Genomic DNA, 25764 nt, shown 5'->3' on the forward strand with positions numbered 1-25764 from the left:
GACAGACACGAAGGGACCGTCTGCAAATTGCAAAACCCGAAAATTTTACCTCAAAAAGAGGTCAATAACTTTAATGTTACACATTATAGTGTCACCAAATTCAGTTCATACATCACTGCTGTCCTGCTAGTTATACTACAACAGTTTTGATAAATGTATTTTTGTATAATTTTCTATGATTTTTATTATGAAAAATATTCAATAACTTTACTGTAATACACTGCATTATTGCCAAATTCTGTTCACACATCACTGCTGTCCTGAATCCTGATAGTTATACTGCAACACTTTGTTTGGATAAATGTCTTTTTGTATAATTTGTATAATTTTATCATGAAAAATATTCAATAACTTCACTGTAATTCACTGTGTTGCCAGTTTCAGTTCACACCTCACTGATGTCCTGCTGGTTATACTACAACACTTATTTTGAAGAATATATATATATTTGCATAATATTCATGATTTATTTTTATTGTTAAAATATTAAACAACTTCACTGTAATACACTGCATGATTTTTATTTATGAAAAATAAAAACAGTCAATAACTTCACTAATCACTTTATTGGTGCCAAATTCAGTTCATACATTATTGCTGTCCTGCTGGTTATACCACACTTAGTTTGGATGAATGTCTTTTTGTAAAAAAATTATAATTTGTATTATGAAAAATATTCAATAACTTCACTGCATAGACTGCATTGTTGCCAAATAAAGTTCACACATCACTGCTCTTCTGATAGTTATACTACAACACTTTGTTTGTAACTTTTTTAAGCCAGTAATAACGTTTAATTTGTCTAAATTTAACATAATGGTTTATGCAACTGGCCACTGGGCAATTTTTTGAATTTGTACTAATTAGTTAGGCTAAATGTGTGGCCGGCATGTGTTATGGAAATGGTGCCTATCTTATGAGCAGTTTAAGTGAACTCTGTCCTTTATGAGCTATATTTGAGTATATGGAAGAAAAGCAATGGCAAATGTTTTTGAAACAAAAAGGCTTGCTGAATTGCACTACTTGAAAAAATATGCATTGCATTAACCGTGCTTGCATTTTAATGTATTGTATTTTTAGGGCTTGCATTTTTCAACATGGTTGAATATTTAAGATGTGAATATTTCAATTCAAAACATTTCACACACATTTTCATTATTAAAAATTCAACAATCTATTATTCACCTTTCAAATTTCATTTACAAAATATTCATTCTGTTTAAAAATACAAGCTATAATAGGTCCATTTTATTTCGCATTACAAATTTGCTTCCAAAAATTCAGTTCAAATTAGACAGAAAATTCAACATTTCACATCCGGGAACTGCAGGAATAGCAATAGATTGCCAATGCATGATATCCTGCTGTTAGTCGTCCTCACCAGCAGGCGGTGCAAGCATGTGTTGATGAAGACCAGTGAAGAGGGTTGAGAGAGTCATTCATTCATAAATATGGATTTACAGAAATGGAGCAAGCGGTAGGCTAAGGCTACGTTCAGACTGCCAGTCCAAATTTCGATTTTTGTGCATATCCACATTTTATTTAATGTGAACAGCAAAAATCACATGAAATGCGACTTTTACAAATCTGTTTCAAGCTTCATCCATATGTTCTCTCGAGTCTTATCAAAAGTTTGGAGTGAGATCTTTTAGTGGAGGAGCCACCCAAATATTTGCAGCAGCGACCCCTCGGCCCCATGCAACACATTCACTCAAATTTTTGCTAACAGTTCAATTTTGCCTATTGTTCATAATTGACCTGCACAAATAGAAATTATAACAATTGGTAAATCTGATAAAATTCATCCAAATAAAATAAATAGTTTTATATATTTCAAAAATACAAAAAATCATATCACAATATTTTATGGAAAATCACAATTCACGATTTTATCATTAAAAGTTTATCATTCGAGTTAGTAGGTTTTCGTAGTCGTGAATGTGACTAGTTCATACAATAAATATTTTGTGTGATGATAGGCTATAGGTAACAGGTTCTGCGCAGCAAAACTTTTTAGGCTATTCTCATATCTTATATCGATATTCTTTAAGTAGCCTACAATGAAATGTAAATACATTACATAAGGTTTGATAATAAAACTTGTTAGGCTACATAAAACAAGGGTAGTAAAAAAAGAAAAAGCGTAGACTAATATAAGTAAGTGAAAGTGAAAGCTTTTCACAGTTAAAGTTGCAATATTCACAGATTCGAACTTCCTGAATCAATAACTCGTGAGATAAACGTTGTTACTATACAAATAACACCTCTTTTCAATCGTAGTAACGTAGACAAGCAGCTTCAACCTAATTTTCCTCAAACCTTTTCCAGCTTTCCTTCGCAGTAGCCTACAAAAGACTAATGCGCAGGCTGCCGAGATACAGATCGGAAGATACAATTAATGGACGAGGCAGGCATAGGCCTACGGAGGGAAGCCCTTACGAAAATTAACCATGGTTTCAATAAATAAAAAATAAAAAAATCATGATTTTGCTACACTAATAGCAAAATCATTGTTGTGATTTTGGTTTTGTTTCAAGGACTTAAACCACTGGACTCCAGTCATGCGTACTTTTGAGTAGTCTCAACATTTCTGTTGGGTTGTAGATTCTTTAGTGTAACTTGTTCTTCCAAGCTCTTACTACTGAAAACACAGTGAAGGCTTTACTTTCAAGCATTACTTTTAGGCATGAAGAATGTGTCTTTCATAGCTTCCATACAGGTGACCAAAATATTAGGCTATTACATAATACATATTCAATAAGTCATTTTAATGGCTTTTAAGCCATTAAACATCATTATAGCTGCTTAGGAGCCTTCTCTGGTTGTGATTTGGAGATCTCTTTACTCTATAGAGTAAGGCTGTATCAGTTTTAGGGTGTACAATATCAGTGAAAATGAAGAATTACACAATTTAATTTGCTTGAGGCTCACTCAGTGAAACCATTCACTCATGTACCTAATCTTGAGACCAAGTCTGCAAAACTCCAAGCACATTATCTGTTTGACACTTAGTTTGCAATTGTAAAACAAACTTTGTGCAAAATGCTAAACAGTTCTCTACATTAGACACATCACTCACACCTACAGCTCTTCTATTTCATTTGTGAAACTCAAATGCCACACTAATTACTGATATCACACAATGATCATGTGTGAACATGTGTAAACACTTACACATAATTAGTTCACTTAGAAATCAAAACACTTTGTTTTGAGAATTAAATAAAAAAAAGTTACCCCCTTGAATTCCTGTTTATAGGGTAAATAAACCTAATTTGATCACTTAGAAATCAAAATGTTTTCAATGTTTTGAGAAACAAACACATTTTTCACCCATGGATTTCTGTTTATTTTGTAAATATATACTGATTATGCATACAAGTCACCTCTATTTTTATTTCTATAGCGTTTTATACAATAGATTGTTTCAAAGTTGCTTCACAACAGTAATAAATTCTCCTGATAAGCAGCTCTTAACAAGCCAATAGCGTTATTATTTAGTTCAGTTCAATAACTGTAAAATGTATAAATTGTGCATACATACAGTATAATATAGTGTATTTGTGCATATACGCATGTTTGAGTGCTACTCTTGTACACTCCACTCACTGCACACTTGACAAGCACAATATAATACTGTTTTACATTTTCCACATCCATGTGCAGTTTGTTGTGTATATGGTTAATCATTTGAGGGTTCGTGTGTAGAATTACAATGCAAAAACATAATTTTTAGAAGAGTTAAAATAGTTTTGAATGAAGAAATGTGACATTTTGCATGTTGTGTGCATGACATGTTATGTGGTTTTGCGAGTAGAGTTTCTGAAATTGTGTGCAAGCCATTTTAAAAAACTGTAAAAAAAATTAACACTGGTTGAATTTCCACATTCAGCATCAGATGACATTGTTCCTAGTTTTATTTCTTGAAGTCCCTCAGTCTCACATCTGTACATTTGTAAGAGAGCAATATTAGACTTCGTAGTCTTTTAGGAAACAATCTTTTTACCACTTAGAAATCTATGATAATCACTTACTTTGAATGTGGTTGACAGGTATTAAAATAGCCATTAGAGTAAGTGCCTTCTGCACAGTTACCACAATCAGTATCAGTAAAGGCTGTTCCTGTAAGGATATTAAGACAATAATCTTAATAAGAGTCTATAATTACAAGTACTAATTTTGTCTGTTAACATGTTCACCAAAACAAATAATGGCCACTTTCTATTTTATTCTCTCTATTCTAAAACTCTACACAGATACACCTCACCCACCTGCTTGTCTGATATATTGTCCGGGTTGACATTCAGAGTGTTTCAAAGCAAATCTACAGCTGCCTTTATTTTGCTCAATGCAGTAGAATCCCACCAGTGGCTCACAAACAGTATCTGCAGAGCGCGTGCAGCTTCTCTTTACTCTTAGTCCTGTGGAAACCATAACACACTTTTCAATTTCTGTAGAAATAGCTTCTTTATTTAAAGTCTTCGTTTTGTGGAACATGCTCACCTGCATTACACAGAGAACAGGGAAAACATGCTGTGAGTCCATTAGGTTCGTCTGTGTAAGTTAATGCAGGACATGGAAAACAAGTGGTGCTGGTATCTTCAGTGCAATGCCAATAAACACGGGTTCCTACAAAGGTTAATAAGAAAAACATTAATTCACTGAAGGGAACTGCTGTGCTCTGTCATAAAATCATGCAGTGACATCCTCAGTGTGTCATACATATCAAATATTTATGTAAATTGATGAATTTCTTCTCAATTATATCCCTGCTAAACAATCCAGCATAAATTCTAAAATGGGTAGAGCTGGTATAGTGCTGGTCTAGCTGGTGGACCAGTATAGACATGCTGTTCTCAAGAAAAACTGAGCTGGTGTAACTGGCACCAAACATGCTTTGCTGGTCCCAGCATGCAAAACCTACCTTATGCTTGCTGGTGATGACTTTACTTTCTCAATTGCAGTTTTTACATGCAGACATTTGTAACCAGCCAAACAAAAACTTTCCTTTGTTTACTGTTATTTAAAAAACACAACTTCATTTTGTTTGCCTAATAAAATATGAAAAAAATTAAGCTTTGTCAATGATTCAGTCAGTTCTTAAGGCAGAACCAAACATTACAGAGTGTATACTGTACCTGGCACACACATGGGACAGCATTCTCCATTGAACTCATATTCAGCACGAGCACACGCACTGAAACACAGTTCGAAGTTTAAAGTGACAACTGCAGCAATGGATAAAATAAATCCTAACTTAATCATGGTCATATAAAGTGAAATGCAGATTTTTTTGGTTTTTAAATGCAGTTTTAAAGTTGAGACAAATAGTTCAATGTCTCTCCCTAGCTTCACACATGGCAATCCTCCAACAGTTGCAGTCTGGAAACAACTGAAATGACAAAATGACAGAGTTCAACACCAACATAAACATGAATAAAGTGTTCAGGGTTAGTCTGTTTTTTTTCTGGTTCTTAGCAATTTTCTAAGTGATACAATGCTCTAAGCCCACAATGAATGTTTATGCATCAAACAAAATATCCAAATACATAACACCATTTTTTTGTGTGCGAAAAAAAAGTATCAAAAAATAAAAAATATCATTGTGTCTAGTGTTTAAAAAACAAGCATAAATGTTTGACCAGTGCATAAAGTTAACTATAACTAAGCAGCTCTTGTACTATGTGTTTTTAATCAAACTTGATCTAACGTACATTAAAGGTCCCGTTCTTCATGCTTTTTTGAAGCTTTGATTGTGTTTACAGTGTGCAATATAACATGTATTCATGTTTCGCGTGTAAAAAAACACATTATTTTTCACACAATTTGCTTATCTGTATACCTCTGTTTTCACTGTCCAAAAAACGGGCCGATGACTTCCTTGTTCTATGAAGTTCCTCCTTCAGAAATACGTAACGAGTTCTGATTGTGCCAGCGGTTCCTGTGTTGTGATTCGACAGCAGCTTATACCACATTGCCCGGAAAGGTCACGCCTCTTACCATAAATTGGAGATGCATGCGCTGATTGTTATTGTAAAAAATGTCTAACATATTACCATATCACTTTCAGCCTGAATCAGACCCGGAGAACATATATGAAGGGAATCGATTAGAATCTGTTCAAACACGACTTTTGCAGGATGTTTCACAGTGGTAAGCTGTTTAGTTAGTAGTTGTCATACTTTTAATTGGTTAAAATGTAATGTTAAATGTTACAAAATGTTATAAAAGCTTGTGGAATATGGGTTTTTTCCGTCTGTCGAATTAACGATGGTGTTGTTGAATTTTTAAAATAAGTCCATTGTTTATTCCTACCTTAGTTACACGTGTGCACAAGCTTTGAACAGAAAACTTTTTAAACAGCGTTGCACTTTGTGTAATTAGTTACAGAAATGGTTAAACGCACCAACTTAAATAATAAAATATACTTACCGGGTTTGGTCCATAAACAAAGCCTTCCATAAACAACCCTACCACCACAATTACAACATTAATATTTATACTTTAACCCTCATCCATACTACCTTTATTTATATTCTATTAAAAATCCCTATTTCTCTTAAGAAAGTCATAAGAATTCTAGTCTGAACCCTATCACTACTCAATAACCCTTTTAATGTGATATTCTGAACTCCCATCTCCCTCAGCTTATTCCTCATCATCTCTCTCTGTGCTCCATATCTACTACATCTCAAAATAATATGCTCTACAGACTCCTCTTCCTGGCATCCTTCACACAATCCAGTATTATGTTTCCCTATTAACTTAAGCGTTTTATTTAATAAACAATGTCCCATTCTTAACCTAGAGATCACAATTTCTTCTCTCCTATTTCCACTTCCAACCCTTGTTTCTTTAACTTCCCTTTGAATTTGATATAAGTGCCTCCCTGTCCTCTCTCTATCCCACATTTCTTGCCACTTTTGATTTATTTTCTCCCATATCACACTTTTAACTTCTGCTTTACTAATACTAACTTGCATTTCTATATTTCCTTTTGTTAATGCCCTTTTTGCTAATTGATCAGCCATTTCATTCCCCCTTATCCCTACATGTCCTGGTACCCATATAAACTTTACTTGTCCACCTTGGTTAACTATTCTTGTTACTGACTGAAGTACTTCCCACAGAATATCTTGACGACTTTTGGATTTGAATGACCGAAGTCTTGTTAAAACTGCTGATGAATCTGAGCATAACAATACTTTTTTCTGTCCCGTCCTTTCTGCCCATCGTAATGCAATTAATATAGCCAACATTTCCACTGTATAAACCCCTAATTGATTAGATGTTCTCCTATTAATTCCTGTTCCTTTATCTGGTATCACCACCCCTAATCCTGTTGCTTCAGTCTCTGGATTCTTAGCTCCATCAGTATAAATATGTATATATGTATTATATTTTTCCAACAACCGATTTTTGAACAGTCTTTCTAAATTAACATCCTCCTGAGCCTTCCTTTTTTCCTGTAACACAAACCAGTCTACCTCTGGCCAAACTATCTTCCATGGCGCAATCTCTAGATAAACTATGGTGGGACTCATCCTCAAATTATATACTTGTAGTTCTTTGGCTATTTCATTTCCAATCCGTCCAAAATTTTCCTTTAAATTTTTCCCATACTCCCAGCTTTCCTGCAATACTGCCTTAGTGATATGTGAATTATGTCCTTTTAAACCAGCCCAATAGTTAGCAATTAACTGTTTCCTCCTTAAATCTAGTGGTAATTCTCCCATTTCTACCTGAATGGCTGCTACAGGAGTTGTTTTGACTGCTCCACAACATATTCTCAGGGCCTGAGCCTGGATTACATCTAACTTTTTTAACTGAGACTTAGCTGCCGATCCAATTACTACACTTACATAATCTATCACTGATCGTACTAATGCCACATATATTCTTTTTAATGATGATCTACTTGCACCCCATTCTCTTCCCCTAAGACATCTCATCACATTTATCACTTTTTTCCCTTTTTCCTCCATTTTTCTGATATGATCTGCTGTTGACAATCGTAAATCCAAAATTACTCCTAAAAATTTAAAAGTTCCAGTCCTCTCTAAATCTCTTCCATACATTCTTAACTGTATGCCTTCCTGAACTCTTTTCCTATTAAAAAAGACAGACTGCGTCTTTTCTACAGAAAATCTAAATCCCCAATCAAAACCCCACTCCACAACTTTATCAATTGCTTCCTGTATTTTTCTGGCTACATAATCTATATTCCTTCCTCTCTTCCACAACGCCCCGTCATCTGCAAACAAAGACCTTCCAATGTCTTTTGGAACTTTTTCAAATATATCATTGATCATAATTATGAAGAGTAATGGGCTTATCACACTCCCTTGTGGTGTACCATTTCCAACTATGTATTGATTTGACATGTCTGTCCCTATCCTCACTTGTATTTTCCGTCCAAAAAGAAAATCCTTTACCCAGTTAAATATTTTCCCTCCAACACCTATCTTATTCATTTGATTAATAACCCCTCCTTCCACATCATGTCGTACGCTTTTTCAATATCAAAAAATACCGCTATTAAAGTCTCTTTATTCGCTTGTGCCTTTGTTATTTCCGTCTCAATTCTTACCACAGAGTCTATTGTGCTTCTTCCCTTCCTAAAACCACTCTGACAATTAGCCAATAATCCTCTTTTTTCAATGGCATGGGTCAGTCTATCTACTATCATCCTTTCCATAATTTTACATAGATTAGAAGTTAAAGCTATCGGTCTGTAACTAGTGGGTTTTGTCGGATCCTTACCAGGTTTTCTTATCGGAATCACTACCGCTTCTTTCCAGGCATTTGGTAATTTTCCTTCCTTCCATACTTTATTATATACCTCAAGCAACTTCAACTTTGATTTTTCCCCCAATTGTTTTAGCATGATATAACAAACTTGATCTTTCCCCGGAGATGAAGGTTTTGCTGTTGTTATTGCTCTTACCATCTCTGCCAAAGTAAATGATTCGTCTAATTCATTTTTGGTATCTTCCTTCCTATTTAATTTATGAATATGCTGATTAAACGTTATCAATCTTCTCCTTCTTCCTTCTTTTTCCAAATTGTGTGAACTATGTACCTTTATAAAGGATTTTGCCATAATTTCTGCTTTCTCTTTGTTGGAAACTGCTGTTACCTCTTCACATGACATAACTGGGTAATCCCACTGTCTCCTGTCTCCCCCCATCCTTTTAATCATTCTCCAGACTTCTCCCACCGGTGTAGTTCTTCCTATTTTATCACAGAAATGTCTCCAACTAGTCCTCTTTGCTTGTCGAATTGTTCTTCTAACCACTGCCTGAGCTTTCTTGTACTGGATTAAATGATTCATTGTATGAGTTCTTTTAAGTAATCTAAAAGCTTTGTTTCTGTCTCTTACCGCCTGATAACACTCATCATTCCACCAAGGAACCAGTTTTCTATTTTCCCTGTTTCTTCCTTTAGGAATAGCTTCCTCTGCTGCCATTATAATAGCTGTAGTTATCTGGTTGTTAACTTCATCTATACTTCCTAAAACCTCAACCCTGATCATGTAATCATCACTCAATTTCTTAAACTTATCCCAATCAGCTTTCCCAAACTTCCACTTAGGAATTATTTCTTATGGATCTACTTCCAATCTTTGACCTATTGAACAAAAGACAGGGTAATGATCACTCCCCACTGTAGTAGATGTCCAAACTTCCCAATTACCATTTCCAGCCAGTGAATTAGACACTAAAGTTATGTCCAAAGCGGACTCTTTCCCTGTTGATACATTGATTCCGGTTCCTCTCCCATCATTCAAACAGACCAATTCTCTTTCATCCATCAAATCGTCAATTACCTTGCCGTAGCATCTGTATGTATACTTCCCCATATTGAACTATGCACATTAAAATCTGCACACCAGATTATTTTTGATCCATCTCCTATCCTTAGTAGGTTATCTAATTCTAATCTTTTACATGGGTTATAGTAATTAATAATACTAATTGCCCCTCCACTTTCCCACTTCTCCAACACTATGTACTCCTGTTCCTCACCTTTCCCAAGTATTCTATATGGAATTCCTGTCTTTATGAATATTGCACATCCCCCTCCTCCCTCTCCTGTATTCCTATCTCTTCTTATTCCTGTATATCCATGTAATTTAAAATCTAAATTTCGTTTCAACCAGGTTTCTTGCACACACACTACATCTGGCTTTTCCTCCAACTCATTTCCTCCAACTCATAAAACCATTATTAATATTACCCAATACATGATACTTCTTGACTTGACTGATTTGTAAGGATTTCCCTCACCTCTTCCCATGTCAGGCCTACTAATCCTAAGTGGTTAACTGCAGCTTTGACCACCAACTGGATTTTTTCATTTTTGGATTTTACTTCTGCTGTACAATTTATCACACCTGCTATAAAAGTAACTAGTTCCATTTTTGTCACATACATTCCTTCATGGTTACTTTGTTGTTGCTCTTGAGTGACCAAATCTACTTCCTTGTGTGTCTTATTTTCCTTCTCTCTTGTTACTTTTACAGCTTCTGCATATGTAATTTTCCTTTCCACTCTTATCTTTTGGATATTTGTCTCCCTTTTCATTACTTCACATCCACTAAAAGCCACATTATGGGCTCCTCCGCAATTGCAACATTTTGGAGATATCACGTGTCACTTTCACTTTCACTTTCACATATCCCTGAACCACACATTCCATAGTCATGGTCCCCTCCACATCTTGCACATCTTTTCTGCCTTTTACAGTTGTTTGCTGTATTGCCAAACCTTTGACAATTAAAGCATCTCATTGGCTTAGGAACAAAGATCCTCACTGGATAGCTCATAAACCCCAAAAATACTTTCTTAGGCACGCTTTCTTCTTCAAAATCTATTGAAACCGTTTCACTGTCCTTTACCACTCCATCTCTTTTTGCTTTCATTCTTTGTACACTCACAATTTTTGCTCCCTTAATATTCTTCTTTACTTCCTCCATTGTTACACTCAGTGGTACACCTGTAATCACTCCAATCATTCCATCTTTTTTCCTTGTTCCCACCCTTCCTGTGTTTTCCACCTTACATTTCGCTATATCTTTAATTTTCAGAGCTTTATCCATTTGTCCTGCATCAGCACACCTCACAAATAAATTCCCATCATTAAGGATTTTTGCAAATTCAATGTCCCCAATTTTACTTGCCAGGGTTGATGTTAGCACAAACGGGCTAACCTTCTTCATGATTGCCTGATTCTTTTCATTAAATCGTATTACAACCTCATATTTCTCAACTTATTTATAAAGAGTCTCCTGTCTTTCTTCATCACTTTCAGACTCATCATGTTTATCACTTCTTACTCTTTTATTCCTTTTATCTTTTTCATTCGACCGTCCCCTCTTTTCCACCCCACATTCATCATATCTCCCTTCGTTATACTCCATTCTCTCCCCCCTACCTTCCTCTGATCCATTCACGGAGCAGTCGAGCTCCACCGCCTATATATTCCGAAGAATATGCAGTTGTGCAAATTGTGCACGAAGAGTTTATTTACACCTCAATCGACCGCCACCCACCTTTCTTCACACTCTCCGTCCCGACCAACACATTCTACTAACGATACTCTTCCTCTTCTCCGTGGGAGCTCAACAAGACCACGCCCCCTTTTTTGTGTATTCCTGTGGGCGGAGATTAGTCAGAAACTGTTCTAATTACGTCATTAAAAAAGGAAGTAGAGGGATGTAGTCCAAACCGAACGTTCGCTGTAGGCTTTGAAAGGAGACTTCTGTTAAATAAAATATCTCGCTAGGCATTGAACTTTGAGCTTTATAATTTTACAGGTATTATTTATGCTCTAACAGCAACATTACACACTAACTGAAGTTTGAAGAATGGAATCGCAAAGAACGGGACCTTTAATCATGAACAAAAGACAAGTCTGACAAAAAGAAAAACTGTCAGTGCCAAACATTTTAATTTTCGAGACTGAGTGGGCAGGTAAATCTTACTGGTAGAACAAGATTGGCGACCCTAGGCCAAGATATATTATTAATACAGCAATACTTCTGTGATATTGCTGTGGAAAAACTGCATTGTTTTGTGGTTGAGTCTCCTTTCTTAAGCAAAAGGAAATCATATGACATGGTCAATAACTCAACAACAACAAACAGTTTGCTCTCAATGTACACTTCTAGAAGAAAATATGAGATGACATATAGCCTACATAGAGCTAAACAATTTAGAACCATGTAAATAAAGTGATAATGTATAGCTTTGTCAACTTTGCTTGCCTGGCTCTTGCTTGCCCTATTATTTTTACCTTCCATACGCTGGTTAGCTAGCTAGCCTGCTAGAAACCACACCCTATTTTTGAGCTCCCATCCCCATTTGCAGAGTCAGACTTGCAGTTTAATATTTACTCGTCGTAGGCAGAGCTCTCCGTAGCTCTGCACGTAAGTAGCCTATCTCTCTAACACAGTGGATGTTTTGTTCTAACGATGTCTGAAAACAGCTGTGTCATGATACAATTTGTACACAAAAATAATTATGTAATGTAGGCTACTACAGTCACGACTCACATTTAAAAAGTACAATCTCGATTTAAACAATTGAAAACACATGCACGGTCTTACCGTTGAAGGTCATTTGCATATGAATTCTAATGAAATAAAAAAGAAATCCTGATTCATGACTGCTAAGGCATCCCTTTTCTCCAATAAGGTGTCAACTAACAGGGGCGGGCCTTGGAGTCGTCGTGTCAACGGACCGTCACAGAAGCCTGGCCTGGTTTTTGTCTTTTTTTTTAATGTTTTGTTTTTGGGACAGAATTTAGTTTTTAAGAGCTAGAGCTAGTTTGTTTACGACCACAACACACTGGAAACTTTTTAGGTGCGCACACCATCAGCCTCACAGTCTTCAGTATTTCAATGTTAAAAATATTTTAATTTGTTATGAAGAAAAAAATTACAATGATTATTTTTACATAATGTTTTAACAAAAATTTAACAATGCATTAATTTATGTGAATAATGTAGATGTAGTCAAGTAGGCCTACGTTACGTGGCTGAGATCACACATGCTGCAAATACACACAAGGCAACCAAATACACGGTGCAAATGCTCAAAGCTTAAGGTGCTGCAACTGAAGACACATGTATAAGAAAAATAGAAATAGAAAAAACACCCGCAAATTTAGAAAACATCACCACACATGTGCTGCAAATGTTCACACCACAACCAAATACAGAAACGCCCTGCAAATAGCACCTAGACCACAACGGAAATGTTTCAAGGGGACCCTAAGTGACTAACCTGGCTGAGACATGCTTCCCTGATAGCACACGTACATCACAGAGATATTTCTCACTGAAGCTAAGCAGGGCTGAGCCTGGTTAGTACCTGGATGGGTCTGTGTGTGTCCTAACGCCCCAGTATAGTGACGGGGACTCTATCAAAGAGCACGTCCTTCAGTTGAGACATTAAACCGAGGTCTTGACTCTCTGGGGTCATTAAAAATCTCAGGATGTCTTTCGAAAAAGAGTAGGGGTATAACCCCAGCATACTGGCCAAATTTGCCCAGTGGCCTCTGTCCATCATGGCCTCCTAAGTATCCCCATATACCATATATACTGATTGGCCACTGTCTCCTCTCCACCAGTAATCTGATGTGTGGTGGACGTTCTGGCGCACTATGGCTGCCGTCGCATCATCCAAGTGGATGCTGCACATTGGTAGTGGTTGGAGATTCCCCCTTCCATTTAAAGCGCTTTGAGTACCCAGAAAAGCGGTATATAAATGTAACGAATTATTAATATTATTATTTGATGTCTGCATTTACATCTGCAAGATGTATTTTTAGAGTGATTGCACATCTGCTTTTTCTAAGATGTATAACAGATGTTTGTACACAACATATGTTTTCCAGATTACGTGCTCTTTAGCAGACATCTTAGTTACGTACATGTGCTATCCGGGTTATTGTTAGACGGTTCGGGTGGAACCTGGCGACCGACCGACGGAGGCAGAGACAGGAGAGGTGGAGACCCAGGCGGAGCCGAGGAGACAATGAGACTGGATGACACCTAATGTCCTGGAGCCGATTGCACCAACAGGGCTTACGCCTGGTCTTAAGGTAAGTAGGTCTTAACTCAGCATTCTAAGTCCGACCTAATAGTTACGGCCGTTGCACCATCCAGGCTTAAGTCCTCTTCTCGCTAAGACCGGGCGTAAATCTTACGCCTAGTCAGTAGCAGGCGTAAAGTCAAAATCGAGGCAAGTTTCTATAGTAACCACTTGATAACTCAGCAGTAAAGACATGGCGCGCCTTATACACAGACTTTACAATGAGCGGGCTATTAGACGGGAGAGAGTTATTAGGGACAGAAACAATCCATTGGACATTTACCATGATGAGGAGCTGATTGAGAGGTTTCGATTCTGTCGGAGAGATATATATGAACTTGTTGAAGAGCTGTCACCCAACTTACAGTTTGTGTCGAACCACAACGCAGCATTGCCACCGGCATTACAGCTGTTAATAGCGCTATGTTTTTATGCAAATGGTGCATTTCAAAACACTGTTGGAGACATGATTAATGTCCACAAATCCGCCGCATGTCGGGCCATCCGCAGAGTATCACTGGCACTGAGCCGCCGCCTTCCGCGATCTGCTCACCTCCTCACGTAACCACAGCAACGCACGCTGCTAGGCAACCGCTATAGTTCCGTGGCCATTCACAGGAACGCGCATCGCTAAAACCAGGCGTAGTTATGCCTAGGCTTAAGTTTGGTTGGTGCAACCGACGTTAGGTCAACTCTAAAGACTGGTCTTAACTAAGACCTACTTAGCAGTTAGGACCAGGCTTAGTAAAGCCCTGTTGGTGCAACTGGCTCCTGGAGGCCAAGGCGGAGCCGCAGTGACGACTGGCCGAGTTGGAGCCCGTGCTGGAGGACTGAGGCAGAGCCGATGAGACTGAGGACCAAGGTGGAGCCAGAGGGAAGGCAGTGCCTGACGGAGCCAAAGGGGTAAAAGGCTTGGAGCTGGGCGGGACCAGCGGAGATGGGAGGCTTTGGGGAATTACCTCTTCTATTTCCTCATAATACATTACAGAGGCCAGGCTCAGCTCATCCTCAGCGGTGGGAGTATGGGCTGGAGTATACTCCACGAGGGCACACTCTGGGATGGATGGTTTTGCTGGCTCAAGCACCTGGTGAGACTTTTCATTGAGTTCAGGTTCTGGGGCGAGGTGGTGCTCAGGCTCTGTGCCTGCGATGGGTTCTGGCAGGATATCTGTGATGGGATATCCGTGATAGACGTGTTGGACGGCTGGCTGGGCTCTGGGTCTGGAGTGGGGCTGGTGACGTCTCCTTTTGGAGTGCAGACGGTGAATGAAGATCCACAACTCACCACAGGTGGTGAAATTCCTTAGAGGACCAATCATGAGCAAGCATGCCTTGGACTACTCGCTGAAGCTGGTGTGGAAAAATAATCAGAGCAAGCGGTCTGGGTAGTGGTTGAGGCACGCCATGAGTCTAAAAAGTCCCTCTTATGGTCATCAAGGGAGTGAAACTAACAGAACTAAACATAATCCTGACAGATACATTGGCCCTCATTTATCATTCTTGCGTAGAAACGGGCGTATATGTTGGCGTAAGATTATGCTTACACTCCTCTCACCGCCTGATTTATGAAGCTGTGCGTACCTTTGAAATCCAGGTGTACGCAATACCTGCCCTTGATAAATGCCGCGGCTGAAAACGATCGTCATTAGAATAACACGCCCCTATATATTCAAGTATCCGCTTCCCCCACACCCTCATTTTACGCCATGGACACACGGAAGACGGCAAAGAGGAGACACTTCTCTGGAGATCGAGACCATCACCATCATGAAAAATTATTATTAGCCTAAATCAAACAACAATATTGTTGATGATAAATTCAAAGTTAATTGTATTTTTTTTTCCAAAACGCTATAAATCCATCCATTTTTTGTCTAAAAAAACAACAACAAAAACAACAAGAAGAGAACATGCAACATATAATCAGGGACTCATACTATAAATTAATATAAATTAAATAAGTGCAACTGCATGAAATAAATAAAAGCCAAACAAAATAAATAGTAAAATAAATTAAATAGTAAAAATAAAATAAATATTTCCATTGTCACGTTCCAATATTGTCCACCACATTAAACAAATAATTTAAAAATAACACACAAATACAGTCCTTAAATACAACAATGTTAAAAATACATTCAAATCATTTAGTAACACATTTAGGCTAATAGTAATTTGTGCCGAACTTGAAAAAAAGTAATGATAACAATATTCAGGCCTACTATTAGGCTACGTGTTGTAGCCATTAACTAAGTGCATTTAGTTTCATATTTGTTAAAAAATAATAATGTTATTTTTTCCCCATCTATGTTGATTATGAAAAGTGAACATATAGGCTAAGATAGGATGCGCAATATATCGGGAGACGTGCTCAGACATGATTTTGTCCACTTAATTAAGTTTTGTTTTGTAGAAAGCCTTTCTTTAAAGTGAATTTCGTTTTGTATAAATTGTATCTTAATTTTAATATTTTTTTCATCAACCAATTGCTTGGATTTAATAAATAAGAAGCAAATAGCAGACAATATAATCATGAGTCATGACATGGAGGCGCGGGCGCGGTCCCTTGCATTGCACGTGAACTGGAGCGCATCTCATCACAAATTAACCGAAACTCAGTATATGCCTCACAGACATGAGAAATATATCTATAAAGAAAGCTTGAAATGTCTTTAAACGAAACAATTATAAACAAAAGAAATAGGCTACTCTCTCTATAGGCGCGTTCACTACGGAGATGGTGATCATCAATTTCATCTTTGCAGACACAACACTAGTTGATTAATAGAAATAAAATACAAATTTATATTTAAAAATGGTGTTTATCGCGTTTTGGAAAAGAGCTCCTCATATCTTTTAGTTTGTCAGTGCGTTTTGTGGTGTTAGGAATTGTTTTTCTGCGCATTTCCGCACTAACTCAAAACGTGCGTACATGTACACCACCTCCTGACCTGGCGTAGGATTTGAGCGTGCCGTACGCCAATGTCCATATTGATAAATATCAAAGTCACCGTGGTTTTGGGTGTACGCCAGGTGTACGCTGGAAATTTGGTGTATGCACTTTTGATAAATGAGGGCCAATGTATCCCATTGTTAAGATTTAATTACAGTTATGCTTTGGCTGCTAATAAGTCTGTTTTGCTTAGAGAGACACATGAGCTTGATACACTTTCACTCTTTAAATATGCTTCAGCTCTTTAAACATTGCTTAATTAGTTTGTCAGATAAGTTTCAGGAGATTTTGACAAACCTGCTATAACTAGTCTGATTGATAACATAACTACATAAACATGCTCTACAAAGAGAAAATCCAGTTCACTTAAGAGGAAACTTTTTTTTACGCATGTGTTTAATTTATATTGCACATTTCCCAAAAATAAGCCATGGTCGAATGGCAGGACACAGATCATGCACTTCTGATTAAACACATTTTCCCAAATATTAATTTATTTACTGATTAGTTTTCTTGACCCTTATAAATAATTAAAGAATGAATATTTTTTTTATCTATTTATAACTCAAATCTATAGCCTAAATATTAAATATGTGGAGCTTTTGATTTCTGTGATTTGTATTGTTTTGTGTTTTCATTAAGCGTTCAGTTGAGCATGACTTGACAATGTCACAGAACAGAACTGAAGGAAAAGGGGAAGTGACTGTTTTAGTTGGAGAAATAAAATAAAACTCTCAAACAATGATTGTGTATGCAGTCTTCGAATGCAGGTGTGTATGCAGGTCGAAGTCGTTTTTATGTTCCCAGGGCCCTGTGTTCCCTAGCATTATATGGCAAATAATGAACACATGACAAAGTGTTTTCCCAGGGTTAGGGTAGGGTAACATAAGAACATAAATCAAGATCACAAAACTATTGGCAAGCAAATTGCTACTCAGTCCTTGAGAAATGAGGAGAGGTTAATTCAAATGTGGTGAATCATTACGTACATTCCCCTAAAAATGTTTATATGAGGTCTGCATAAGGTGAATGAATCACCAGTGTTGCTGGTACATGCGGCAAATTTAAAACATTTTAAATGTTGTAGATTTATGTGACTGTGAATGCCTGAAACTATCACAGAATTAATATTTAGAGACAAATGATGTTTATAATTTTCAGCTTTGTTAATGGTTGTAATGGCTTTCTGATCAGCATGCTAGAGATGTTATTTTCCTTTGTAGGCAGAATTATAAAGCAATGTCTCTTTTCTTGGTTTGTATACCAGTTTAATAAACATAAATGGATGAATTGTATATCAGTTTAATGTTTACAATTTACAAATAAAGTATTAGTTTTTAAAGTGAAACATGTTATTATCTCTACTTCAAAGCCATATATTTCTCACCATCCATATAACCTCACCTGTATGAGGCTGGTTTCATATAATGCAAAATTAAGTAATCAATAAAAATATGAATTGTGCAAAAGTAACTGAACATAGTTCTTCTGTTAAAAAGTGTTTTATGTTTCATCACAGTTTTGTAAAATTCCTCATGTTCATGTTGTTCAGAATCAGAAGAATCAGAATCACTTTATTGCCAAGTAGTGCTTTCACGCACAAGGAATGTGCTTCGGTAACAAGATGCTACCATGGCTGCTATAATCAGCGCCAATCTTGAGAAAAATACAGCATGACATGAGGAGAGGTGAGGAGAAAAAAAGGTCGACCCCCAGACTATGCTCCTGTAAGGAGTACAGTCTGGGAACAGGAAAAAACACCTCAGCAACATTAGCACTTAAACAGTACAATCTACAACATGAACAAGACATTGCAACACGTGTGAGGAGTGGGGGATGGAGTTAGTCCAGCCCAGGCAAGCAGCCATCCGGTCCTGCAGCCATTATGGCGCTGGTCACAGACCCGCCTGTCAGAATGGGGGTACGAAGCGGCGAAGGCGGGGGATGGGGTTTGGGGGGGATGCATATTTGTGTATATGTAAGTTCATGTGTGTGTAGGCCTGGAGAGAGTCGCTAAGCCAGCACCATAATCTAGATGCCTCAGTCCGCAGGATTGTCATAGCGATACACAGCAAGTTGCCATGGAGACAACCTTGATCAGGTCCATACAAAGTCAACAATCACCAGGTGTCTGGGGAGTCGGGGAAGGAAGGAACGCAAGAGCGGCTCACTGCAGTGCTCTTCCGGGAGAGTTGTTGTTCCAACAGCGGCCTTGTCCAAGGCCAGTGCTGGTAGGGGGGTGCCGAAACAGATAAGATTGGGATTGTTTGGTCTTCGGGCGAGTAGCCGCATTTAATTTACACAGCCTATTCTCCTGGTCCATTTTGGTCTCTGAAACGATCCATTTGCCTTTGCAAAGCTGTGAGCTTCTCCATGATGTTATCCATATTGTGGTTCATAGACCCAGTCTGAGTGCTGACGCTCTGCCCACCGCTTCAATCATGACGGGCAGCCTTGTGGGGCTTTGGACAGCTGTCACCGTCTTCTTAATTCCTCGATAAACCAGGGCAATGCCTAATCCAATCATACCCCTTTTCCACCAAAGCGTTTTGAGAGCCGGTTCGGAGCCGGTGCCTGCGCGCGAACCAGTTCTTTGTGTTTCGACAGCCAAAGAACCGGTTCTCGGCCAGGAAAACTGGTTCCAAAGCGGCACCAACTCTTTGCTGGACTAGAACCAGAGAACCGTTCTTTTACCACGTCATGCTTACGTCGGGGGCTGGGGGCGGGTTTATTTGTGTCCTAAACATCTTTTCTGACCGCAAAGCCAGGAGAAACATTTGCAGAAACACGATGTAGTCCGCCATTGTAATTGTTATGCTTGAAGTTGGCGCAAGCGTTTCTAGCTTTTTTTTTAAATTTTTTTCATTGAAAACATTATGTAAGCAAAGAAGAAAACAGTCACAAAATAGAACAAATAAACAGAGAGAAAAAAGACAAGACAGGTGTACATAACTAATCAGAAAAGATTACATATCAAAGGAAAAGATTAAAAGACTTACATATTTCAATTGTTTTTAAAGCCTTCTTGGTTCACGAGTTAGAGATAATCCCAAAGTAATGTTGTACTTGCAAGCGTTTCTAGCTGAGACGTAAAGCGACGTACACAGTGACGTAACGACGTCGTTCGCTGGGCGCTCTAGAAGTGGAAAAACAAACAGGTTCTGAGGAGGTTCGCAAGTTGAACCAACTCCGAACCAACTTTGAACCAGCACCAGTTCCGAACCAGTTCTTTTTTGGTGGAAAAGGGGTATCAGCGGAAGACCTGTTATCATGGTTCCGAATAGGTAGATATCTTCAACGTCCTCCACGGAAAGAGCCGCCAGACACACGACCCGCCACTTCTCCCACGTGCCATCGTGTAGCCAGCAGCGAACGTCCCGGCAGGGCAGTCAGGTTCCCCCGAACCCAAGCTTCCCGTCGAGATGATGGTGTCAATTGCGTTGAGAGACCAGTTTGTTTTAAGTACTGTTTGTGGCTCTGTCTGCTGGACTTCAGGCATGACAAATTCTTTAGAGAATATGAAGACAAGTCTGGAAACTGTAGTCATTCATAATTTGTTAGGACTTGTTCTTCCAATCTGACTGTCTCAGCATTTATCCTGCCACCAACAACTGAAAACACAAAGAAGGAAAGAATTACGTTTCAGCTTGTATAAGCACAAAAATGTTTGTGCATTGCTTTCTTACGGTCATAAAAGACAAATATAATAGTACATAAATCACAATTAAAATTTAATGTTATGTCACTGAAGTTTCTCTTTATGTACATGAGCTGTTTAACTGTGTTGTATGTCAGTGATTTACTACTCTTACCTTTTGTGCTGGTGTTTTCATTTAAATTATTTCCTGTCTCCTTTTAACAAAAAACAAATAAACATACAATTTGTTATTTAAAACATAGTAAATATATTTGCTTTATTTTTCTCTTTAATGTTAAAAAAACGTTCAGTATACCTGTATTCCTGTATGAACAGAAGGAAGGCAAAATTATTAGCAATTTAATCAATATATTTCTCACTGCATCACCAACTTTTTTTCTCTAATTGTAGCAAATATATAGTGCATATGAATGATTGTTCATATTGTTCAAAAATTATTGTTCAAAATTATTACCGGTAGTATCAGTTATACTGTAGGCCTATATCATTTAATTTGGTTGATTTTGCATAGAAAAGTCAATTATAAAACAACTATAGATCTCATACTAAAAAATCATTATAATAACAAATTGAATAAAGCTTACCTGAATGTTTAGAACATTTCTTCCTTTGAATATGTCTAAATGCAAAAACACCTCCTACTGTAATTATTATTATTAATACAGGAACTATAACACTAATAGCAATGGCTGTTGAAGCAGTCTGAGGATTTCCACATTCACTGTCAGATGATTGTGTTCCTGGATTTGTTTCAGTAAGTCCCATCGCATCACATCTGTGAATGATATCCAGGATCAGACAAGTTGAAAAATGATGAGCAACAACACACACCAACAGCATAAGTGAGCACTCACTTTGTGTGTGGTAAACAGGATGAGAAAGAGCCGTTTGAATATGTGTCATCTGTACATTCAGCACAAACTGTATCTGTGGAGCCAGTACCTATAAAGACAATGGACATATACTGTAGACACTATAAGAGTTAACTATTGTGTTTTAAAAAAAAAACTGTTTCTCTTCCTTTCCTGCTCTGTTTCCTTAACTTCAACTAATGCAGCACAGATAACAATTATCAGCATTTCATCCGCTATTCATGTATATTTATATACTTTTATAATTTACCTTCTTGTTTGATATATTGTCCAGGTCTGCATTCAGTGTGTTGCACAGCGGATCTACAGCTGCCTTTAATTCGTTCAATGCAGTAGAATCTTTCCAGTGGCCCACAGACAGTATCTGACGACCGAGTACATGCTTTATTCACTCTTATTCCAAGCTCTAAGATAGAAATGAGTGAGCAGAAACCATATTAAGTTACTGTTAGGAACAGTTACCCATGAGCAACTAGCTTGCATCTCTTCAGATGCAAAATCGTCTGCATTAAAAGATCGAACAGATTCACATGAACAAAAATCTATAACAACTTTTTAATTTTCAGATGAACAAATATAAAGGAGGAAACACTCACTTGCGTCACACACAGTACAAGAAAAGCATTTTGTGAAGCCGCTGGGTTCATCAATGTAAGTGAATTCAGGGCATGGAACACACGTTGTGCTGGTGTCATCTGTGCAGTGCCAAACAACACAGTTTCCTAAAAAGCAGCACATAACATTTGTCAACTTTGGCAATGTGATACAAAATGCATTGTCATAGTATACTATCTATTTTTTTTTGCTTTTATGCAGAAAATCATTAATGCAGAATAAAGCAGATTATCATCACTAGCTACTGAAGTAATATATTTAACATACTTATAATAAGAAAAACATTGATAAAGAAAAAGACTGGTATCGATTCAGATGTTCCAATTCTAAATTCGATTTCGATTCAAAAATTTGATTTCGATTCCCGATTCGACTCAATGAATATAGATTTAATACAAATACTATATTTGTAAAAAAGAACAGTGAACATAAGTTTACAAGTGGTTAATTAATAAAAAGAAATTAAGAGCCACAAACCTGTATATTAAACTCTTTTTATTTATGTACACTTGGGTACATTAAAACAGAACCCAACTCTATATTTCAAATGCATACAATGAATAGACAGGATTTTGATTCAAGATGAAAGATTTATGCTGAAAATTGGACAAGTCAGAACAGTCGCATGCCTTGGACAAACAACAGGATCAGGTTATTTTATCTTTAAGATAAATAGAACATAAAATCTCACAGCATTAGCTGTAACATGGAGGCTGCAAGCCTATGAACAGTGGAGGAAAACTGATACTGGCTTTTGGGATTCGTGGCCTTTGAGAATCGATTTTAAATCGACCACATTTTAAAAAACGATTAATCGAAAAATCAATTATTTTTGCCCAGCCCTAATAAAGAAGATAGATTGAAAAATAAAAAAAAATAAAAATAAAAAACAAATTGTGTAAAATATGTAAATGATGTGGTATACATTTTTATTAGCAGTCTTACCAGGAGCACACATCGGGCAGCATTGTCCATCTATCTCATATTCAGCATGAGCACATCCACAAAAGCAAAGTTTATAGTTAAGTGGAACAATAACAGTAATGAGAATAGTAATCCTTAAAGTGAACATGTCACATAAATCTCAGTGGAGTCTAGACAGCTAATATGAGCAATTGATCATTGAGGAAACATTTCCTCAGCCTTCACATTAGCTGTGCCATTAGTTGCATGGTCTGATGGGTGCCTTAACAGCTAACAGTATGCGGGGATTTTGTTTAAAACTGAGAGACATGAAGACAGTAGTTAAAAAATCCGATCTTCTGCAGGTTGTATTTCCACAAGCATCTTGGAGACATATCCATTCTTTGGCAAACAAACTGGAAAAAGAAAGAAAGTAAAAACAAAAACAGAAAACAATCAGCTCACTGTGAACGTTCTTGCCTATACATTTAGGCGTTTCTTCAAAACAAAGGCACTTTTGTCTTGAGAATATTTAGGAAATAAATACATTTCACACTCTCATTAGTTTACTTAATTGTCAACTCACTGTGTATCATTTTTAAGATTTTCCCTAAAACATCAAACATTTTCACCACAGTGTCATTTCCACGAAATATATCAAATATATTATTTAATAGCATTTTGTAATGGAAATAATGGTTGCATTGTTGGACCTTGGACTTGTTGTTTTGGATTTTAATATTTAAATTCTAACTCAAGTAAATCACCAAAGCAATACATTTTATTTTATAAAACTGCACATAAAAAGCAACAACAACAACAACAACAAAAAAGGGAGCAAAAGGAGCCTACTTAGTCAAATTTTGAAGGAAATTTACAAATAACACGTAGGGCCAAAGCGACTATAAAGGAATGAGGAAGGAAGACATTTATATTGGTCAGTTGTCGACTGCCATTAAAATATGGACAACTTAAGCCTTTTGTGCAGGCTAGCTGCAGGTTTCCTTTTTAATAAACACTAAAAACTACTTACCAGCTGATAGACTATAGGGTAGGCTAGCCTAATTTCACATCTGTTTCTTTCACAAAACACTTGTCAGTGGTCACAGATTTTGTATGGTCGTTTTCGGAAGCGTTCGTTCAGTTTTGTTTTCCTCAATCCCAAACAAGTCACACCCCAAAACTAAAAAAGTTAAGTAAAGTTGGCAATATATTCACAGATTCGAATTTAACGGATTAATAACGCTAAACGTGGTTAATATACAAAAAACACATCTTTTCAATCGTAGTAACGTATAAAAGCAGCTACAACTTAATTTCCCTTAAAACCAGCTTTCTTCTTCTTCTTCTTCTTCTTTCTTTTAATGGCGGTTGGCAAACAACTTTTAAGTGTGCATTACCGCCACCTTCTGATATGGAGTGTGGATCACAATAGCCTTTCCTCACTACCCTTAAATAAATATATAAATAAATACATACATCCATAATAAAACCAATAAATAACTTCATAAATATTTAATAACATTATTAATATTCATACATTATCATTATTATTAAATACAACTTTCTAAGACAACTCAACTCATATTCTTCTACTAAGCCCTGTTTTACTCAAAAACATAAATATCGCTCTATACCCTATGTCCTGAATTCATTTGTAATAGTTCCTTCATTTCAAATCTAATTTTTTCTTTTCTAAACCAGTTTTTCAGCCTCATCCTTTCCTCCTTATACTTTTGACAATTTATAATAACATGTTCTACTGTTTCATTAATATTACAGACCTCACACATCCCGTTTTCATGTTTCCCTATTAATTTAAGCGTACTATTCAATACAGTATGCCCAAATCTCATTCTTGAAATAATGTCCTCTTCCCTTTTATTCCTATTATTTTCTCTTATACCTCCTACCCTCTTTTGGATACTGTAATACATTCTTGCTTTTGTTTCTTTATTCCACTCCTCTTGCCACTTCTTTCTCATTTCTTCTTTGATTATGCTTTTAACTTCCGCCTTACTATAGCTTATTACCATATCTATCTCTGTTTTTTTGGTTGCATTTTTGGCATATTTGTCTGCCATTTCATTTCCTTCTACTCCTATATGAGCTGGAATCCAGATGAATTTTATTACTACTCCTACTCTATTAACTCTATAAACAGCTTGGGCTATTTCCAACAAAATATCATGTCTTGCTTCGGATTGCATGTTCTTAATACTGGTTAACGCACTACTTGAATCTGACCCTATTAACACTTCCCTTGACCTACTATTTTCAACCCACTCAAGGGCTAAGAGAATGGCCAGCATTTCTCCTGTATACACTGACATTTTATCATTTACTCTCTTATTTAACATAACATTCACTTCTGGTATAATGAACGCAGCTCCTACTCTATTATCTTCTGTTTTTGATGCATCTGTATATATCTTAATAAACATATATCTCTATATATCTACTAACCTGACTCCTATCAATACTATTCTCTTTTTTCCACTCTAAAAGGTGCAAATCTACCTCTAACTCCCCTAATAGCCAAGGTGGAACATTAGATAATGGCACAGTTGGACTTACCGTCATATCTCCTATCCCTATCTCATCGACTGCAACCCTTATTATCCAACCAAAGCTCTTAATCTGTCGTCTTTCCCTTTCTTGACA

The 25764-nt window shown here is 37.0% G+C and overlaps 2 protein-coding genes across 4 annotated transcripts; both read right to left on the minus strand.

The window, feature by feature from the left end:
• Nucleotides 1-3325: 3325 nt before the first annotated feature.
• LOC143732925 (tumor necrosis factor receptor superfamily member 14-like) lies at nucleotides 3326-12688 on the minus strand. 2 transcript variants are annotated; one of them, XM_077224402.1, is made up of 6 exons: nucleotides 12611-12688; nucleotides 5139-5392; nucleotides 4504-4629; nucleotides 4272-4421; nucleotides 4035-4122; nucleotides 3326-3945 (listed from the first exon to the last, which is right to left on the minus strand). In XM_077224402.1, exons 2-6 carry the CDS (start codon nucleotides 5269-5271, stop codon nucleotides 3798-3800), a joined length of 645 nt encoding a protein of 214 aa, XP_077080517.1. In that variant the 5' UTR covers nucleotides 5272-5392; nucleotides 12611-12688; the 3' UTR covers nucleotides 3326-3797. The 2 variants fall into 2 exon arrangements, with proteins under 2 accessions (XP_077080517.1, XP_077080518.1); XM_077224403.1 differs by lacking the exon at nucleotides 3326-3945 and having other exon boundaries at nucleotides 4031-4122.
• A 5610-nt stretch (nucleotides 12689-18298) lies between these two features.
• LOC143732922 (tumor necrosis factor receptor superfamily member 14-like) lies at nucleotides 18299-24469 on the minus strand. 2 transcript variants are annotated; one of them, XR_013201212.1, is made up of 8 exons: nucleotides 24134-24469; nucleotides 23143-23516; nucleotides 22179-22304; nucleotides 21833-21988; nucleotides 21565-21652; nucleotides 21006-21485; nucleotides 20865-20904; nucleotides 18299-20663 (listed from the first exon to the last, which is right to left on the minus strand). XR_013201212.1 is itself a non-coding variant. In XM_077224397.1 (8 exons), the coding sequence occupies exons 2-7, from the start codon at nucleotides 23267-23269 to the stop codon at nucleotides 20891-20893; spliced, it is 702 nt and encodes a 233-aa protein (XP_077080512.1). In that variant the 5' UTR covers nucleotides 23270-23516; nucleotides 24134-24469; the 3' UTR covers nucleotides 18299-20663; nucleotides 20865-20890. The 2 variants fall into 2 exon arrangements, 1 of the variants encoding a protein (XP_077080512.1); XM_077224397.1 differs by having other exon boundaries at nucleotides 21295-21485.
• Nucleotides 24470-25764: the final 1295 nt, after the last annotated feature.

This window comes from Siphateles boraxobius, unplaced genomic scaffold, assembly GCF_051911475.1.
Source record: "Siphateles boraxobius isolate OS27281-9 unplaced genomic scaffold, OSU_SipBor_1 9, whole genome shotgun sequence".
Lineage (NCBI taxonomy): Eukaryota > Metazoa > Chordata > Actinopteri > Cypriniformes > Leuciscidae > Siphateles > Siphateles boraxobius.